Source organism: Saccostrea echinata, unplaced genomic scaffold (assembly GCF_033153115.1).
Source record: "Saccostrea echinata isolate AGI-Se365-2 ecotype Australia unplaced genomic scaffold, CSIRO_AGI_Sech_v1 ptg000037l, whole genome shotgun sequence".
In the NCBI taxonomy this organism is placed as follows: Eukaryota; Metazoa; Mollusca; class Bivalvia; order Ostreida; family Ostreidae; genus Saccostrea; species Saccostrea echinata.
Genome location: NW_026889786.1, coordinates 2,147,139 through 2,162,546, shown reverse-complemented (window position 1 = coordinate 2,162,546; position 15,408 = coordinate 2,147,139). Strand labels below are relative to the sequence as shown.

Here is a 15,408-nt window from a genome sequence, read left to right as displayed (position 1 = left end):
TCTGTGTATATCTATTTAGTCCTGTAGCTTTTCCTCTTTATTTACAATCACCAGATTTACTTTCTAGATCTACCAGTGCATTTATATCTGGGTGATTTTATTTTTTTGTGTGTCCCCAATTTTCTTTTCTAGATAATGTCCCTGTTTAGAATTTTAAGTACAGCAAGGAAAGGAGATTGAACTGAACCAAAACAATTTCTTTTTTTTTTTTTAAACTGCTTTTATGAAACTCTCACGCATTTGAAAATATAAATAAATTTAATGTTGTTTTGTATTTGTACTATTGATTAAATTATTCATTTTTAATTTCTTCACAAAACATTCCATCTAATTGTATGTCATATTAATCAGGAGATTTAACCACTTAGACAAAGTCCTGACTTGTTTGTAGTATTAACCCTATATTACTATTTTCCTTTGCTTATAAGCTTCTGCTAAAGCAATTTATAAATGTTGTCTGTACTCATTCCAAACTAACACAACAAATGGGAAGTAACTCTCTACGGCTTTTTTAACCAATCACAGGACATGTTCATTTTCAGGAAACTTTGAAATAAAGGAGTAATACATCAAATGTTTGTTTTTGTTTATTTCTTATAAAGCGTGAAGAAAAATTAACAAAGAAAGACAACTCCAGATGGCTACTTTTGTGAAATTTGATTAAAGAGCAGACAACTCTTGAATTCTTGTCCGTTGCAAGAAGGATAACTAAAATCTCCATAAATAACAACTCCATTTTGTGCACAGTGGGGAAGATGGTAAATTGATTTGGAAAGTAATTGAATATCTGGGGGAAGAAAGGTAATTGAACATTGCAGAAGAAAAGTTGACTTGGCTGCAGCGATCAAATTTAGTTTATCAACATCCTTTTAAGTTGGGTGCCAAAGGGAAATAGAAGGCTTCATTTGTGTTATAGACATGATCCTGAAACCCTGTGTTGATTAGAAGAAAAGAGGGACATTGAGAAAATAAATGTATACCAATTATCAGAGGGTGTTTAGGCTTCAAAGACACTCAAAATAAAGTGTAATTGGATTTGAGTTTGTTTGCATAGGCCTTACCGAAACCAATTAATTGAAAATAATGGGGAGGAAGTTTTGAGTAAATATTTTCACAAGAGTGTATTTTCCAATGCATTTTGGCGATGACAAATTGAAAGCAGAAAATTGTAAAACTTGTAGAAAAAAGAATTCAGAGAGTAGAGTTGTTAGACTACAAAGATATGAAAAGGAGGATGGATAAATTGCAGGAAATTAGTCTTGAAAGTCCATTAGCATAACTAAATTGAAGGCTGCTTTAAATTATTGCTTTGAACAAGAGAAATAAGTTAGACCTTCTGGGTTGGTGAGAGATTAAGACTGGGAAACCCAATGTGCTATTGCATTTTCAAGGGTTCCCAGGAATGTTTCATTAGGCAGTTCTAGTTGCAAAGAGATGAATAGGAAAGAAAATGAAATTTTGAAATCGATCATTACACACAACCTAGTAATCAGCTCTCAAAGAAGGGGTTGTTAATATTGCTCAAGGTTTATCAATGTCTGAAATTCTATAGTATTCAGTTAAAAAAAAAGGAACAGGTATTTTTTTTTTCTCCAATAAAAAAAACGGGGAAATTAATCCCATAAAATATAAAAACTTGTTATTTGATAATAAACATCAAATTAATGAAGTGAGGTATTGACTTACCTTGTAATAGGAAAATGGCCTGAATTCCGTTTGATTTGCGATCACAAGCCTGTGAAGTCATCTGAAACAGGGGAAACACATATGGAGTAAATGAACTGTTATGAATAAATCATCTGATTCAATGAAAAGATGCCTTCATTGGAAAAGAGATAAAAGCTATTTTAGGAGTTGTTAATTAGAAGTATGGAAGTTGCTTTAAACACGATAGGATAGATTTAGGAGTAAAGTTTCAACTAGGAATGGCAATAAAAAGAAACTTTGAAAATTAATGGTTCAGTTAGATAAGTAAAGGCAACTAAGCAATGTAAAGACAAGATAACTGAATAGTTTAGTTAAATACCTTCAAATAACTATCTCCCCAAGTCAAGATTACTAAATATTTGCTTAAAAATTAACAAACTAAATTGACTAAATTATAGAGGATATAACGTCCAAACTTTGATGAAGGGAAAAAGGTTCAAAATGTAAAAATGTAAATTGATGAGATAATTTTAAGAGAATTTTTTAAGAAATGTTTGATTTTGTGGAGTAACTTTATTGTAGTAGACACATGCTAAGGGAATATTTAGAACAGTCAGGTATAAATAATAACGAAAAGACAAAGCATAAATAATCATGGAGAATAGACATTGATAGGTTTTGCCTGGACTTGGAGAAACACCATCTGTCAACATTCTTTAATTAACTGTTGTCAATTAAGCCTCTTCAGAACTCATTTTAAATATTCAGTAAGTTCTGTATCAAAAGGGGGAAAATAAAAAGGAAAGAATTTAGTTCCAATGCTTGACAAAACAAAAAATTACTATCAAAAAATGGTAATTTGAATGAGTCGCTTTAAATTGTGTTAATTTACTGATTTCTTGTCTTAGTCAAACATGTTCTAATGGCAAGAGAAACTGGATAGTCCTCTGAAAGGATAGTCATGAAAACTTTTTAGTTGTTTAGTTGATGAACAGTACATTTTTTTAAACAAATTTTCCTTGTAAGAACTACAGTTGTGTGACAGTTTGCCATATATTGTTCTATTGCCATTATTTTGTTATAGCCCAAAGAGGAAAGAGAATTTGAAACTACCATTAGTTTAAATTTCATGCTATTATGAGTTAATGACCCTCTTCTTTTCAAAGTGTTTATAAGTGGCTTGAAACTCTAAAGACGTATTGTAAGAGGAGAAATATGATTAAAAAAAATTATCTGTGTATATAATTTATGTATGGAATATAAAATGTCAGGAACCTTCAAAGTTCTCCCATTACATGATGACACTGACAATTTCAAGGGAAATGAAATACTATAACTACAATTAAAACCTCATGCATATTCATATAAATCAAGGGTGTCATTGATTGGTTAAAAGTGAGGCACATACATAGACTAATGCATTTATAATAGTGAAGGAAACAGAACTGTTATTATTATAGGTCGATTGGAATAACTAGAAAAAAAGAATGTAAATAAGAAAGAATATGATAAAATTGTTGGAAGATGGAGGATTTGAATTAAAACAATGTCTATCTAGCAGGAAGAAATTCAGTTTTCCAGTACTGGTAATTGCTTTAGCAAGACCCTGAGTCTACCTGTCCTTTAGGGATATGTTATTTAACACATAGCTGAAACTATTTTGGTTTGTAATTAAAGGACATTAGTCTTAGAGCCATCTTTGTCTGTAAGGGTGACAGTGCTAGATACCAGATTTAATAACAGTCAGTTACTGTCTCCATATAGTGACATAGTTTAATGGATAATGAAACTGGTGTTTACCATCTTTATTTAGGCAACAAAATCTGTCCAGTAATGGAGATTGAAAACCATGTACACTATGCTATCTTCATACAGATTATGGATCTGTTTCCTTGGGGAGTGGTGGGGGGGGGTCATTTTGTTTGGCCTTTGTGATTTTGATATTTCTCCTGGATAACGATCTATCAGAAGTGACCCTTCAAAAAATAAATCATATCTTATTGCCTCAATTTTTTAAGGAAATCACTGTAAAAGATAAAGAAGGCACAAAACAACCGTGGAAGTGGAATGGAAAAAGGGGGGTTGGGGGGCTTGGTGGAGTATATCATTATACTCAAACTCATTGATAGAACTTAAAGATGCAAAGAAATGAAAAACAAACAAATCAGAACATTGATAAATGTATAATGGAAGAAAGAGGGAGGATAAAATTTTCTAGGGAACCAGCAAGTAAAATAAACCCCTTGTAAGAGTTCTGTCTCTCTAGGGGAGCATGATACATCGTCAGGATGTCTTCTAACAGAACAGCTTTTTCACTAGTAAATCACACTATCATCCCACATCTAGGGGTGTTGCAATGAAATATTAGGTATTACGAAGATAACTGTCAGAGAGACCAGTGATGATTACTAATAGTGAAGATCCCTTTCATTAAATGAATGACTTGATTTATGGCATCCACTCAGTTTGTACCTATATCATGCTGTTCTGTTTTGGTACATTTCATTTGCAATACATATAATGAATCCTGGAGTAATTTATTAGTCTACTGCAGCATGCCCCAGAATAGAATTAGATCTAAATGAGAAACTACACAAAATAGGAGAAAATAAATTGGAAATCTTACCTCTTTTAGCTCCAGTAATTAAATGCTATTGAAAACGATCATGTCTTTTTTTTTGTACTCTCATGGTTAAAAATCCTCCTGATGTTTAACTTCATTTCCATTGCATAATCACTCTTTTGCTAAATTTCAGAATATATCACACATTTTCCCGAAATTGTACACTTCTGAAATGGTGTTCCTTCTCACTGCTTGTACAGATAACATCTAGTGGTTTCTCCTTTGACAAGGGTGTATGATTATAGATGATTTCTTGTTCACATAATCCAAAATGTAGAGTATCGCATTGCTCTCTCAAAGGAATGCATTTTTTCATTAAATTTCATGGTAAATTTGATGAAAGCCTGCTCTGGGATCTTGATGAATTGAAATCAAGCCTCCTTCACGCCAATAAACTTAATGAGCCACTCAGTAGACCTAGTATTGCTGGTTGTGAATCTTATTCAGGTCCTCTCCCAAAACACAAAAAGATGGGATGTTTTGTCAGCATGGAATGGGTCCGTTTGGGTTGGCTGTCTCTTCAATGGCTTTTGTCTTCTATGATCAGTTTGGTGGATAATTGCTGAAATATTCATGTCAGACTTGTCAGTAAAGCAGAACATAATTAATCCTTTGGCGTGCTGGGGTTTCTCTGTGCTGAGCCTGTAAAATGAGTGGACTTAAGGTTTACACACTCAATAAGAGTCATTTCAAACCTACGTTTGTGCAGAGGCTGCAAATGAGTTGGAATCAAAAGAAGCAGAAAAAAAAAACAGGGAAATGCTATTTGTGACAAATGTATCAATTTCAGTGTATAATCCTTTGAAGTTTTGCCCTCTCTGGGAGAAAAGTTCTCTTTATCAACATCTTCAGAGCTAAAACACATATATAAGCTGGAAACCAATATACAGCATTATAGATATTATTGACCATTCCCTAAGGGATTTCCCTGAGGATCTCCCACACTGAAGAGTATGGCTTTGCATGTTACTTGTGATTATATTGTCTGTGTGTTTGGTTCGCCTCTATTTTTTTCTTTTATTATGCCACTATCAAAGTACCAAGTTATAATCAAATGGTTTTTGAAGAGATTTGCATCCTTATTGCTATCTTGAAGCAAACTCATCAAGAATATCAATTTGGCCAGATGAATACACAGAGAATGAGCTGCTGTGCTAGGAGTTATTAGCTTTCAAGATTTGGTTGCCATTAAATTTATGTCTCAATGAAGCAGCTGCAATAACCATTGCCTGAAGACCCACTCCGTTTGGTAGAGGTATTACAATGTTTATCTCTCTTTGGCACACTGAAGTGTGTTTGAAAGTCACTAAAAAGTTGTCTGCTCTTATCTCCATGCCTATGACATGAAGGCATTAGCAAATAAAAAGGATGGAAAATGATATATTTGTGCCCCATCTCAACCATTCCCACTAACTATTCTACAATCTGGAATTTGCTGACTTATCTTAGCAGTTCAAACAGTAAAAACAATTTCTTCTTTTATCAGAGTAAGCCTATTTAGGTTTTACTTCTGTAATTAACACAGAGCAAATAAATTTCTGGATAAATTGCTTACCTGAGTGAAGACGGAAAAATTGTAATCCCTGGTTTCCAAGCACCATCCATATTTCACTTCAGAACTGTTGTTGCCTTGGAAACACTCATGACCTGCCAAGGACAAAAGCACATTACAATTCTCAGTTGTACCGTGTGTATTTTGAGTATAATGAGCCTAAGTACATGGAGAAATGGTCCTGATAGAAACTGAAGACTGTTGTTTGTGGGAAGATATCCTCACAAATGTCACGATCTTGATCTGTCTGACTAGCCTCCATATAAACGGCAGTAATTGCATAGTTAAGGACACAAGATACATATGCCATTGAGACTAAGACTAACTCGGCTGTGAGAGAGATTCATATCAAATTTTCATTACTGAACATCCATAAATTTCTAAGCTTTTCATAAATGCGTAATTCAGAATATTAAAGGAGTTTTCGTGATTAAATAGTGAGGCTTGAATGTCAGTTTTATTAAAAGATGTTATCAATTCAGAACTATACAAACATATGTCATTATAGGGCAGATAGAATGAACGCTTTGATTATTAAATTACATTGTCAAACAATATTAAGTTTTTTTTTCTTTTTTTACAACCATAATTATGGGAAATTTTCGTTTTTATCCTTTAATTCTCTTCCTTGTGTATGCTAAAATTGAAGTGTTGTTGAAATAGGGTTTATCTTATTGAAGCGAGAATTACTTGATAAAAATTTTGTGACAACAAAATATTGGATTTGAATTTAGTCAAAGATTTGATTTCCCAGTAATGTGTCTGTATTTTAAAAATCTAATTTCAGAATTGATTGCTTTGGCTGAGTTTTGATGAATGTTATCTTCTGCTTGTCTTCACACAATGAAAAGAACTCCCTTCTATCTATGCCTAGTATCTTTTCTGTGTGGTTTTAATGGAAATGGGAAACTGGAGAACTTTCAAAGAACATTATTTAGTCATAATTTTCAGAGGATAACAGAACTTCAAGTCTTTTCTAAGGCTTTCAACTGCAAAATCCGGCACACCATGACTTATAGGACTGAATGTAAACGAAATGCAGAAATTCTCCACTGAAATTAAACATAACTTGTCCAAAGGGAAAAAATCTTGGAAAAGCTTTTATGAAATTAAGATTAAAATAGAGATTTTAGAAGTATTGGCATTTTCATCAAGAAGTTTGACTACAAATAATTTAACACATCTGTGTTAATTTGAATGCTGTGACTATTACCGGTACCCTAGTTTGAACAAGAATCTGTTGTATTTTTTTTTCTCTCAATGATATAGGCCATTAATTAAACATTCTGTCTTTAATAGTTATTTAGGCTTTGATTGAAAATAATCCTTTGCTTGTTCTACGAAAAATATCCTTTGCTTGTCCATGCGAAGGAAACAGATGCATTTCGTGTTGTATCATTGATATCTGTTACCAAAGCTGTGCATTCAGATGTATTTTTTAGTGAAACAAGTTGTATTATTTTCCTAACAAAACATGAAAATAGGACAAAAGCTGCCAAACAGAGTAGTATAGAATATAAGCTTACCAGATCCACATAATGGATTTGCCGGTTTTATGCTTCTCAAGGTGCAGATGGTAAATTTCCTCTCTTCCAATCTGAGACACATATACTGTAAAGATTTTAATCTGAAATGCACCAAGAAGTCCACCACTGAATCCATTGATAATATAACACTCTCAAAGAGTGGCTAAGTATGCTATATAGAGGAAGCCATTTGATTGATGAGCAAAAGATTGTCTTAATCTTCCTTGTGTATGATACAGGTGATCTGATAAATTCATTCCCCAAAGTTTTATAAACTTCTAAAAACCTGCCGCAAGACAGTGCAGGTTATTGTTTTGTGATATTAAAATGTAAATGAATAGTTATTTACATTAATTAAAACTCATATAAGGTAGTCGTTATCATAAATTTTCTCGAGCAGGAAAATAATTATTCAATACATGCAACATAATTGTCATACTGTCTTTCATGTACAACTTGATTTTCAGAGATGACTTTCACATTTAGGAATTTTGGGCAATAAAGGAGTAAACCTGTTTGAGAATTTTCTGTGCTAGGAAATAAAAAGATAAAAACTTTCAAGAAATTTTATTTTTTCTTTAGCTATGTTAAGTGATTATGTTAATTGCTGTAAATTAAAATAAAAGATGCATGCCAATTAATATAAGGCATTTTATCAATGACACTGCAAAAAAGTGTTACTCGGTTTTTTTTTCCAGCAGGGTATTTACATCAGAGTTTCAAAATTGTCCTTTTGGTGGAAATAAATTATCATTTTCATTTTCAATTTATGTTTCCTATTTGAAATCATTCAAGTCAGTTCCATATGAATTCCTTTAGTTTTGTACAATGACAATTTTTTATCTCTTTACAGCCTTTTATGTCTCCCAGATACCCAGGTGGGCCGAGGGGCCCTGGGCCTGTTCGAATGCCGCCCAATCAAGTTGATTTCAATGTAAGTTTGATATCACATTCACACAGAGGCTATCTATCTGATATCATATACAGTATACCCTTGTTGCATACTTTTCCTTCACATCAACAAAAAATTCTTAAACATCTTACTATCATATAAAAATTAGAGTGTTTTTTTTATCAGTGTATATTTCAGAGAGGGATGTTATTCAAATTTTTTTGTGCAAATCTTTAAATTAGAAAAACTTGGAGATAAATAATTTTTAAATTCCATGTTCCTAGTGAAGACTTCACAGGGAAGCATGCCGAATTTTCAGCAGAGTTATGGTATCACATAAAGCCCTGAAATAATCCATCACTGATAAGTTGTAAGGTTCAATAGCAAAAGAACAGTGGGAGGGTTGCCGAGCAAAAATGTATGATATGTCATTTTATTTTTGCCATACTTTCTGGATGAGGCAACCCCAACTACTTTTTTGTTTGAACAGATGTATTTTACATGGTAGAACGAAAGATGGGTTATAAACATGGGGGGAGGTGGGGGGGGGGGGGGGGTCTGTACTGATTTAGCTGTATGACTGTTGTTTTCAGTCAAACAGGAATCAAGCAAAAAGCAGGCTTTGAAATGTTTTCAAATGAAGTAATTAAATTAGAGTAACTTCACAGTACATGTAAAAAGTAGTAAAAGATCATTATTTGTGTTTACAGCCACCAGGCAGTGGGTCAGGTCCAATAATGCCTAACAGTATGGAACCCAGGCCAGGTCAGTAAAGGTTAACTTACCGCACTTGTCCCAAAAAGCATCAGGGATCCTACAGGAATGAAATGTTTTACATATGGCAGACTCCTAGATTTTAATGTCTGGAATACAAAGTTCATTTTGCTTAAAGGGTTAAATAATTGATGACAACACCCACCTTCATACAAAGATCTCTTCATTAAAATTTCATCACAGATCTTACAAAACTTGACAGATGGCTTTCACTGCACCAGATATTATAAGTATAAATATTTCCAGAATACATAACATTTTAGCAATCATTCTCTCCTAACAACAGTTTTATTTGAATGCAGTGTTGACGCTTTTTGGGACAAGTACAGTGTATGTGATGTTAAATGTCTACAAAAATATTAATTATTAGATAAAACTGGCAATAACATTATTTTTTCCTCTTTCTTAATGCAGCAGACTTTGCTGGTAAGTTTTGTATAGTTTTAGAGAGAAACATTTGTTGCTTTCCTCCTGTATTTGATCATACAGTTAACTGAAGAGTTTCTCCAGATGTACCTCTGAGTGACATGGCATTGAATTATCCTGTAACCAATATTTTACCAAATCCTCTTCAAATGCATTTATCTGTGCTAACCCTAAGAAAAAACTCCACATACAGAAGTAGCATTGATCTTGGGTTTCTTTTCCTTATTCCTTTTTCAAAATTGCAAACAAAAAATTGGTTTCTATGTAATGTCTTGCACCTATTTGACATGGCACCAGGACAATTCAAGCTTGAAATGGTTCTGTCAGTAGCGTAATTGAAGTTCTATTGATCACAGTTGCTTGAAAAGTGTTTTACTGATATTCTAAGGGAACAGTTAATGAAGAAGTGTTCCATGTGATTTCCACCAGGATTTCAATGTTTGGAGGTTGTTTTACCTTTGAATTAGAAAGTGTACAGCTAACATGCTACATTGTTGCATAACAAATTGGACAGAGTTTCTACTCCCTAGCCATTAATCCCAGGAATTTAATTAGTGACAAACAGTTTGCAGTGCCATTAGCCTAACTAAAGATACAGAATCCCCACCCATCATCAAAGACGCGATAAAAAAATGTTATCTACCGACTCATGACAATGTAGGTTAAAAGCATGCTAAAATAGATCAGTGGATTTTATTCAAACTTGGCATAAATGAATAGGATGTAAAGGAAAAATTGATCATTGTTATTGTTTGATCGAGATAATTGGGACCTGAAATGGTTTCCATGGGCAGGAAAACAATTGTAAACTACGACAAAAAATGCAAGTTTGCATTTGTAATTAATCTTGAAAGTTATTACTTGGAAAATTCCTGAAAGTATGAACGGAAATTGTCTCTGTGGTTCTGTCGTCTCGGATTGAAAGTGTTATGGTGAGGCAATCTGCCCGAAGATTAGATAGACAAAACAACAAGCTTTGATAATTATAATGTTTGTGAATTTCTTATTGTTAGTTTGATGAATGTCACAAGCTTGTAGAAGGTACAATCAATAGAGGGGGATTATTTGAAATATTTGATTTATAGTCAGTCATATCATTGGCTTTGGAAATGAGTAGGATTACCTATTCAGTAATTTTGCTGGGTTGTAGATTTATATGGCTTGTTGGGCAGTTCTTAGCTTCCCTCTGGGCTAGTTAATAACTTGGAAAGGGAGATAATTGTAAACCTTCCTTCCTTCTTCTACTGGCCTTTTGTATTCAGATTTCTTTTGTGCAATGTATTTAAAAACATATATTTTCAAATTGGAGTAAGTTTAAACTCTATTAGGAGTGAGTTAATCAACAAAGATATGTAAGTTCACAGAGTATCTTAAAGAAAGACATGAAAATAAGATGTTCAGAATGCTCTAAGTTCTATGTCTGGTCCATTAATCCTACAACCTGTAAAACCTAACTCCAAGGGTATAACTAAAGGCAACAAAGCAACAGACTATATACATCAAAGATTGTTCTGATTATAAAGTGGATACAATACATTTGATCTAAAGTTCACTTCAGATAACTGGTAATGTGGTTTTCACATTTTGGGGGTAGACTAAGAAACAAGTATACTCCCAAGAGGCTGCCTCTGTATGAAAATGGCTCAAATTGTGAGACATTAGGGTAAATGTCTGTGGTAATGTAATTTTCTTCATTTTAAGTACAAGCAAATGGAAGCAAAGTGATTCATGGCTTCTAAAACACTGGCAGATTTTTGTTCAGGAACTGTGAAATGAACATTTTTCTTTTGGTTTATTATTTCATGTAGAAAAAAAAAAGAATCCCTGAGCAACTTACATGAAAAGAGTTTTTGAAGTACCAGGTTTATCTTTGGGTTATTGGAATTCTTGATTAGAAATATTTGCAATAATAAATGATTGATTATGTTCTTAAAGCACATTTTATGTGCATTTGAAGACCCAGGCAATTTATTTGTAAAGACAGAGTCCTATTTACCAGACAGGGGAATATTAACATTTTACTGAAAGACCAGCAGCACCTTAATACCAAAGCATTAATATATCTGGCATGACAAAACCAAAGGAGAAAATGTTCTTGGCAAACTGTTGGGTATATTATCTTCTCTGTTACAATCAGAAAGTGTGATGCAAAGTGCATTACCAGAAAACAGATGATACAATTAATTCTGAAATGGTACATGTCAAATGGCATATGTTCTGTCATTTATAGAAGCACACCACTTCATAACCTTCTGGTTTCTAAGAATTACAATCAAGCAGAAGAGAAAAGCAGATGTTTGACTTTAAAAAAAAAGGGGGGGTTACAGAAGGAATCCATTCTCCCCCCAGTGCTGGGGGGCATACAAAGGAATTATCCTCTCATATTATCCCTTCCGTTTTTGATGATTGAAAGAGTTTTAAAGGTCATGCCATTTAATATACATTACATCTATATTGAGGCTATGAGGCAAAGATTTTCTCAAAAAATTACGTTATGAAAAAAAAGGAAAACTTGTTTACCTGATGTTCCTTTTTAATCCGTCTTTGAATCGACTCCCCATGTTGTGTGTTCATGTCTCCTAGTTGTGTGAACCCCACATGCTGTAAGCTTTAGCAACACCACAAGCCCATTAGAAGCAATTAGGACCTTCTAAACCATCACAGGTTATATCCATTAGCCAACCAATTGGAGATTTTGAAGTCCTGTATAATCCCTGACAAATAAATTGCATTTCTTCACCTGCTTTCTCATCCAGTAGGAACTAGTCAAGATAGGGACCAGCCAAACTGACTGCCAGGGTAGATAATTCCAATCTCCAGTCCAAAAAATATTCTTCATCCCAATGATATATTTTTATTTTCTCTGAAAGAAATCAAAAGATAAGCTGGAACGTGTCATTTAGAGTATTCAATTATATCTGATTTGATAAGGTAATAGGGATATTTTGCAAGGTATTTCATATTTAATCCCTTATGGCACATTCCAACTCACTTCATATCCAGAGATAAAAAGTTTGATTACACTGGAATTCTCATTTCAAAGGCTAGTTTGTTGACCGAATCTAAATGTAAATGTAAGACACACAAAGTTTTTGTCATTCTCACGAGTTTACTTTGACCATTGCATCTAAGTAAAAGACAAGGGCTTCACCTGAGTTAGGCTAATTTTTTTAGGCATTGGGAATGGGAGTTTTAACAGGGTATATCCATCACATAACAAGGTTCCAGGAACACAAACAAGCAATTACACAAGTTTATCTAAATGTAAATACCCTGTCTGCCACTGTTTAACCATGGCTAGAGCTCTGTGTCAAAATTTAACATGGAAAAAAAAAAAAGCTTCTAATCAATTTTGCCACTTAAAGGAGAGGCTTTTTTCATGAAAGACAAACTTTGTCTTGTTCGCCTTCAATTACAGATTACACATTGCAGAAAAAAAACATTATAACTATATGTACTTGAAAAAAATCTCGTGTCTTCTCAGATGTAAACAGAGAAAAAGCCCCCCCTTAAAATCTTGGTTTCCAAATTATCCAGCACAACTAATTAAATTGTAGTATCTAAGCAAGAAAGAAATTGCCCTCTGATGGTGGCATTATGTACAAAGACAAGCTACACTTAAAGGCTTGGCTGTCAAAAGACATTCGGCTTTAATGACAAAAGATATATGATAGCACAGAGAACCCCTCATTTACTGTAAAAATAGCTCTCATCATCAGCTGTTAATTAATGAAACTTGTTTATGTCAATAAAAAGCACATTCAGGTTTCATAAAAGCATCTCTCTGTCTCTTCAGAGAATTAGAAAAAAAAAATCAGAAAAATTAAGAATTTGATATTAGAGATTCAGAGAGAATTTATGGCAGTGTCATTTACGTGGAGAAATTTACCTGTCGAGAGGTCCACTTACCCCAGACACACTGTGTCGTTTAATATCTCCGCACATATATTTTCCCACAAAAAAAAAGACCAGTAACTGCATTTAATCACACAATATTGTCAATTAGAAGCACGTTAACAAATAACAGGAACGAAAATGTAAACACAGAACTGTAACTTAGTGAGAGTCAATTTAATCGGGGAGACAAGCATTTGTTGTGAACTGGTACCCTACACTGTACCAAGTATTATTTTTTTTTGTCCAACACAACAATTCCAGCCTTCCTCCAATTTCATTATGACTTTGTGGAGATGGCATGCTGATCCCAGCTGATTAATTTCCTGCTAGGATAATAACAGAAAACGTTAAAGGTGCCCATTACTCTAACAACTTTGCATGCTTGTTACACTTTGCGTAAAAAAAAGGTTTTTTTTCTTCTTGTCAGAAACAAAATTGCCCATGTCTTCTTATGAAGTGTATAAGGTCTTTTATATCAAGATGGTTATTGAGCAAACAGCGTTCTTTTTTATGAAAATGTGATTTATCTCACTGTTTAAGCCTTTTTACTTTTTTTTTTTTTATGTTCACAGTATAATCACATTTTATTTTTGAATAGTACGAGGGAAATAGCAAGCTGTATATAATGACAGTGTTAGAAATTGTAAGCAGGAGAGCAGATATAAGAAGCTTGTATGCGTTTGAACTGAGGCAACAAATAATAAAGCAGAGTCCATTCCCCCACTTTGATGATTGCTGAAATTACTTCTGTCAATACCATGCTCCTAAAAATTATAATATAAATTGATTGTCAATTGGGCTTTCAATGGAAATCCCTTGTTTGGTTCTGACAATTTATACTTGACGGACAAAAAATTCTAAAGCAATTCTTCATTAAATTTTTTTTTTTATTTTGGTTTTCAAATGGAGGTGACTGTAAAGATTTCCAAGGTAATATCCATTAGGCCCTGGTTTTTATTCTCATTTGAATTCAATATTTATATCATAAAAATTGGATACTCACCTCCCCGAAAAAAAACTTTTCCATTAGAGAAAAAGTACTTGTCACTGGCATAGAATATTATTTCCACCCAGATTTATTGACATCAGAATTCCAATGAAAACATGTTGTATATCCAAGATTGATCACCATTTTTCACAAGCGGAGAAATAGAAGATGGTTCTGTAAAAAATACATGCATAAAACTAATATCCCTTTTGTGTTATCTGGGAGGTTTTTTTTAGCGTCTTGAAAGCTTGAACACCTATGTGTGCTGATGACAAGCCAGTGGAATTGATGATTACAGAAGTATATCCAGCCCCAATGGACACCTGCCCCCAAATCTCCTACCGTGCCTTCTGATGGCTGTTTGATAAATCACACACTTCAGAAAATTACTCAGTTTCCAGAATGACCGTATTTTTGCTTTGCTGAGGGGTTACTTTATCCCTGTGTAAACCATCGCTTACCTCCCATGTTTGTTTGTTTCTCGTTTCTTTACTGACAAATGCCAGGAGGATTCTGTTCCACCATTGACAAAAAAATGATTCCGATGTATCAGATGCAATCTCTGTGAAGACGTGGTTTAGTGCTTGTATTGCTTATCATAAACCCCACTTACCAAACACTCCATAATCATAAAAATAGAGAAAAGGCAGGCTCATTAAAATTCTAGTCATCTGAGAAAGACTCGACAAAGGTTGAATTTATCGACATGAGAAGAAACGTCACACTACATTTTTATGACTGAATGATCTATTATGTATTTACCAAGATCGTTTGTTGTTTTTAATCTTTTTTTTTATCTCCTTTCATGATACTTGAAATAGAAGAAACATGAGAGCTTATTAAACCTTGGTAACTAAGTGGCAATGTCGTTGCTGGGGGTAATGAAACGTTACCATAATATATCCCCCACTTCTCCTGCCATTAGCGAAGAGACCTATCAATGGGAAGTTTTTGTTTAGCTAAATTTCTCCAGGGCTATCTTATTCATCATCCATTTAATACTAATTATCTACTGCAGATGACAAAACTTTTCCACATTTGATAGTATATCCTTCAGTTTGCTTCATCTATATACACGCCTAG

The 15,408-nt window shown here is 33.6% G+C and overlaps 1 protein-coding gene and 1 long non-coding RNA gene across 15 annotated transcripts in view; one reads left to right on the top strand and one right to left on the bottom strand.

Moving 5' to 3' along the window:
- Window positions 1-15,408, top strand: part of LOC133200182 (single-stranded DNA-binding protein 3-like) — a 59,388-nt gene that overhangs the window by 26,726 nt on the left and 17,254 nt on the right. For all 13 annotated transcript variants that reach the window (XM_061335980.1, XM_061335973.1, XM_061335978.1 and 10 more), the window contains 2 exons: window positions 8,202-8,282; window positions 8,951-9,005. In XM_061335980.1, coding sequence (XP_061191964.1) covers window positions 8,202-8,282; window positions 8,951-9,005 — 136 coding nt within the window. The remainder of the gene's footprint in view (window positions 1-8,201; window positions 8,283-8,950; window positions 9,006-15,408) is intronic.
- Window positions 302-15,402, bottom strand: LOC133200185 (uncharacterized). Of its 2 annotated transcripts, XR_009722896.1 has the most exons (7): window positions 14,787-15,402; window positions 14,341-14,499; window positions 11,961-12,303; window positions 7,349-7,449; window positions 5,826-5,917; window positions 4,274-4,912; window positions 302-1,747 (listed from the first exon to the last, which is right to left on the bottom strand). It is a non-coding gene; the product is annotated as an uncharacterized LOC133200185 (long non-coding RNA). The 2 variants fall into 2 exon arrangements; XR_009722895.1 differs by having other exon boundaries at window positions 303-1,747; window positions 14,341-15,402.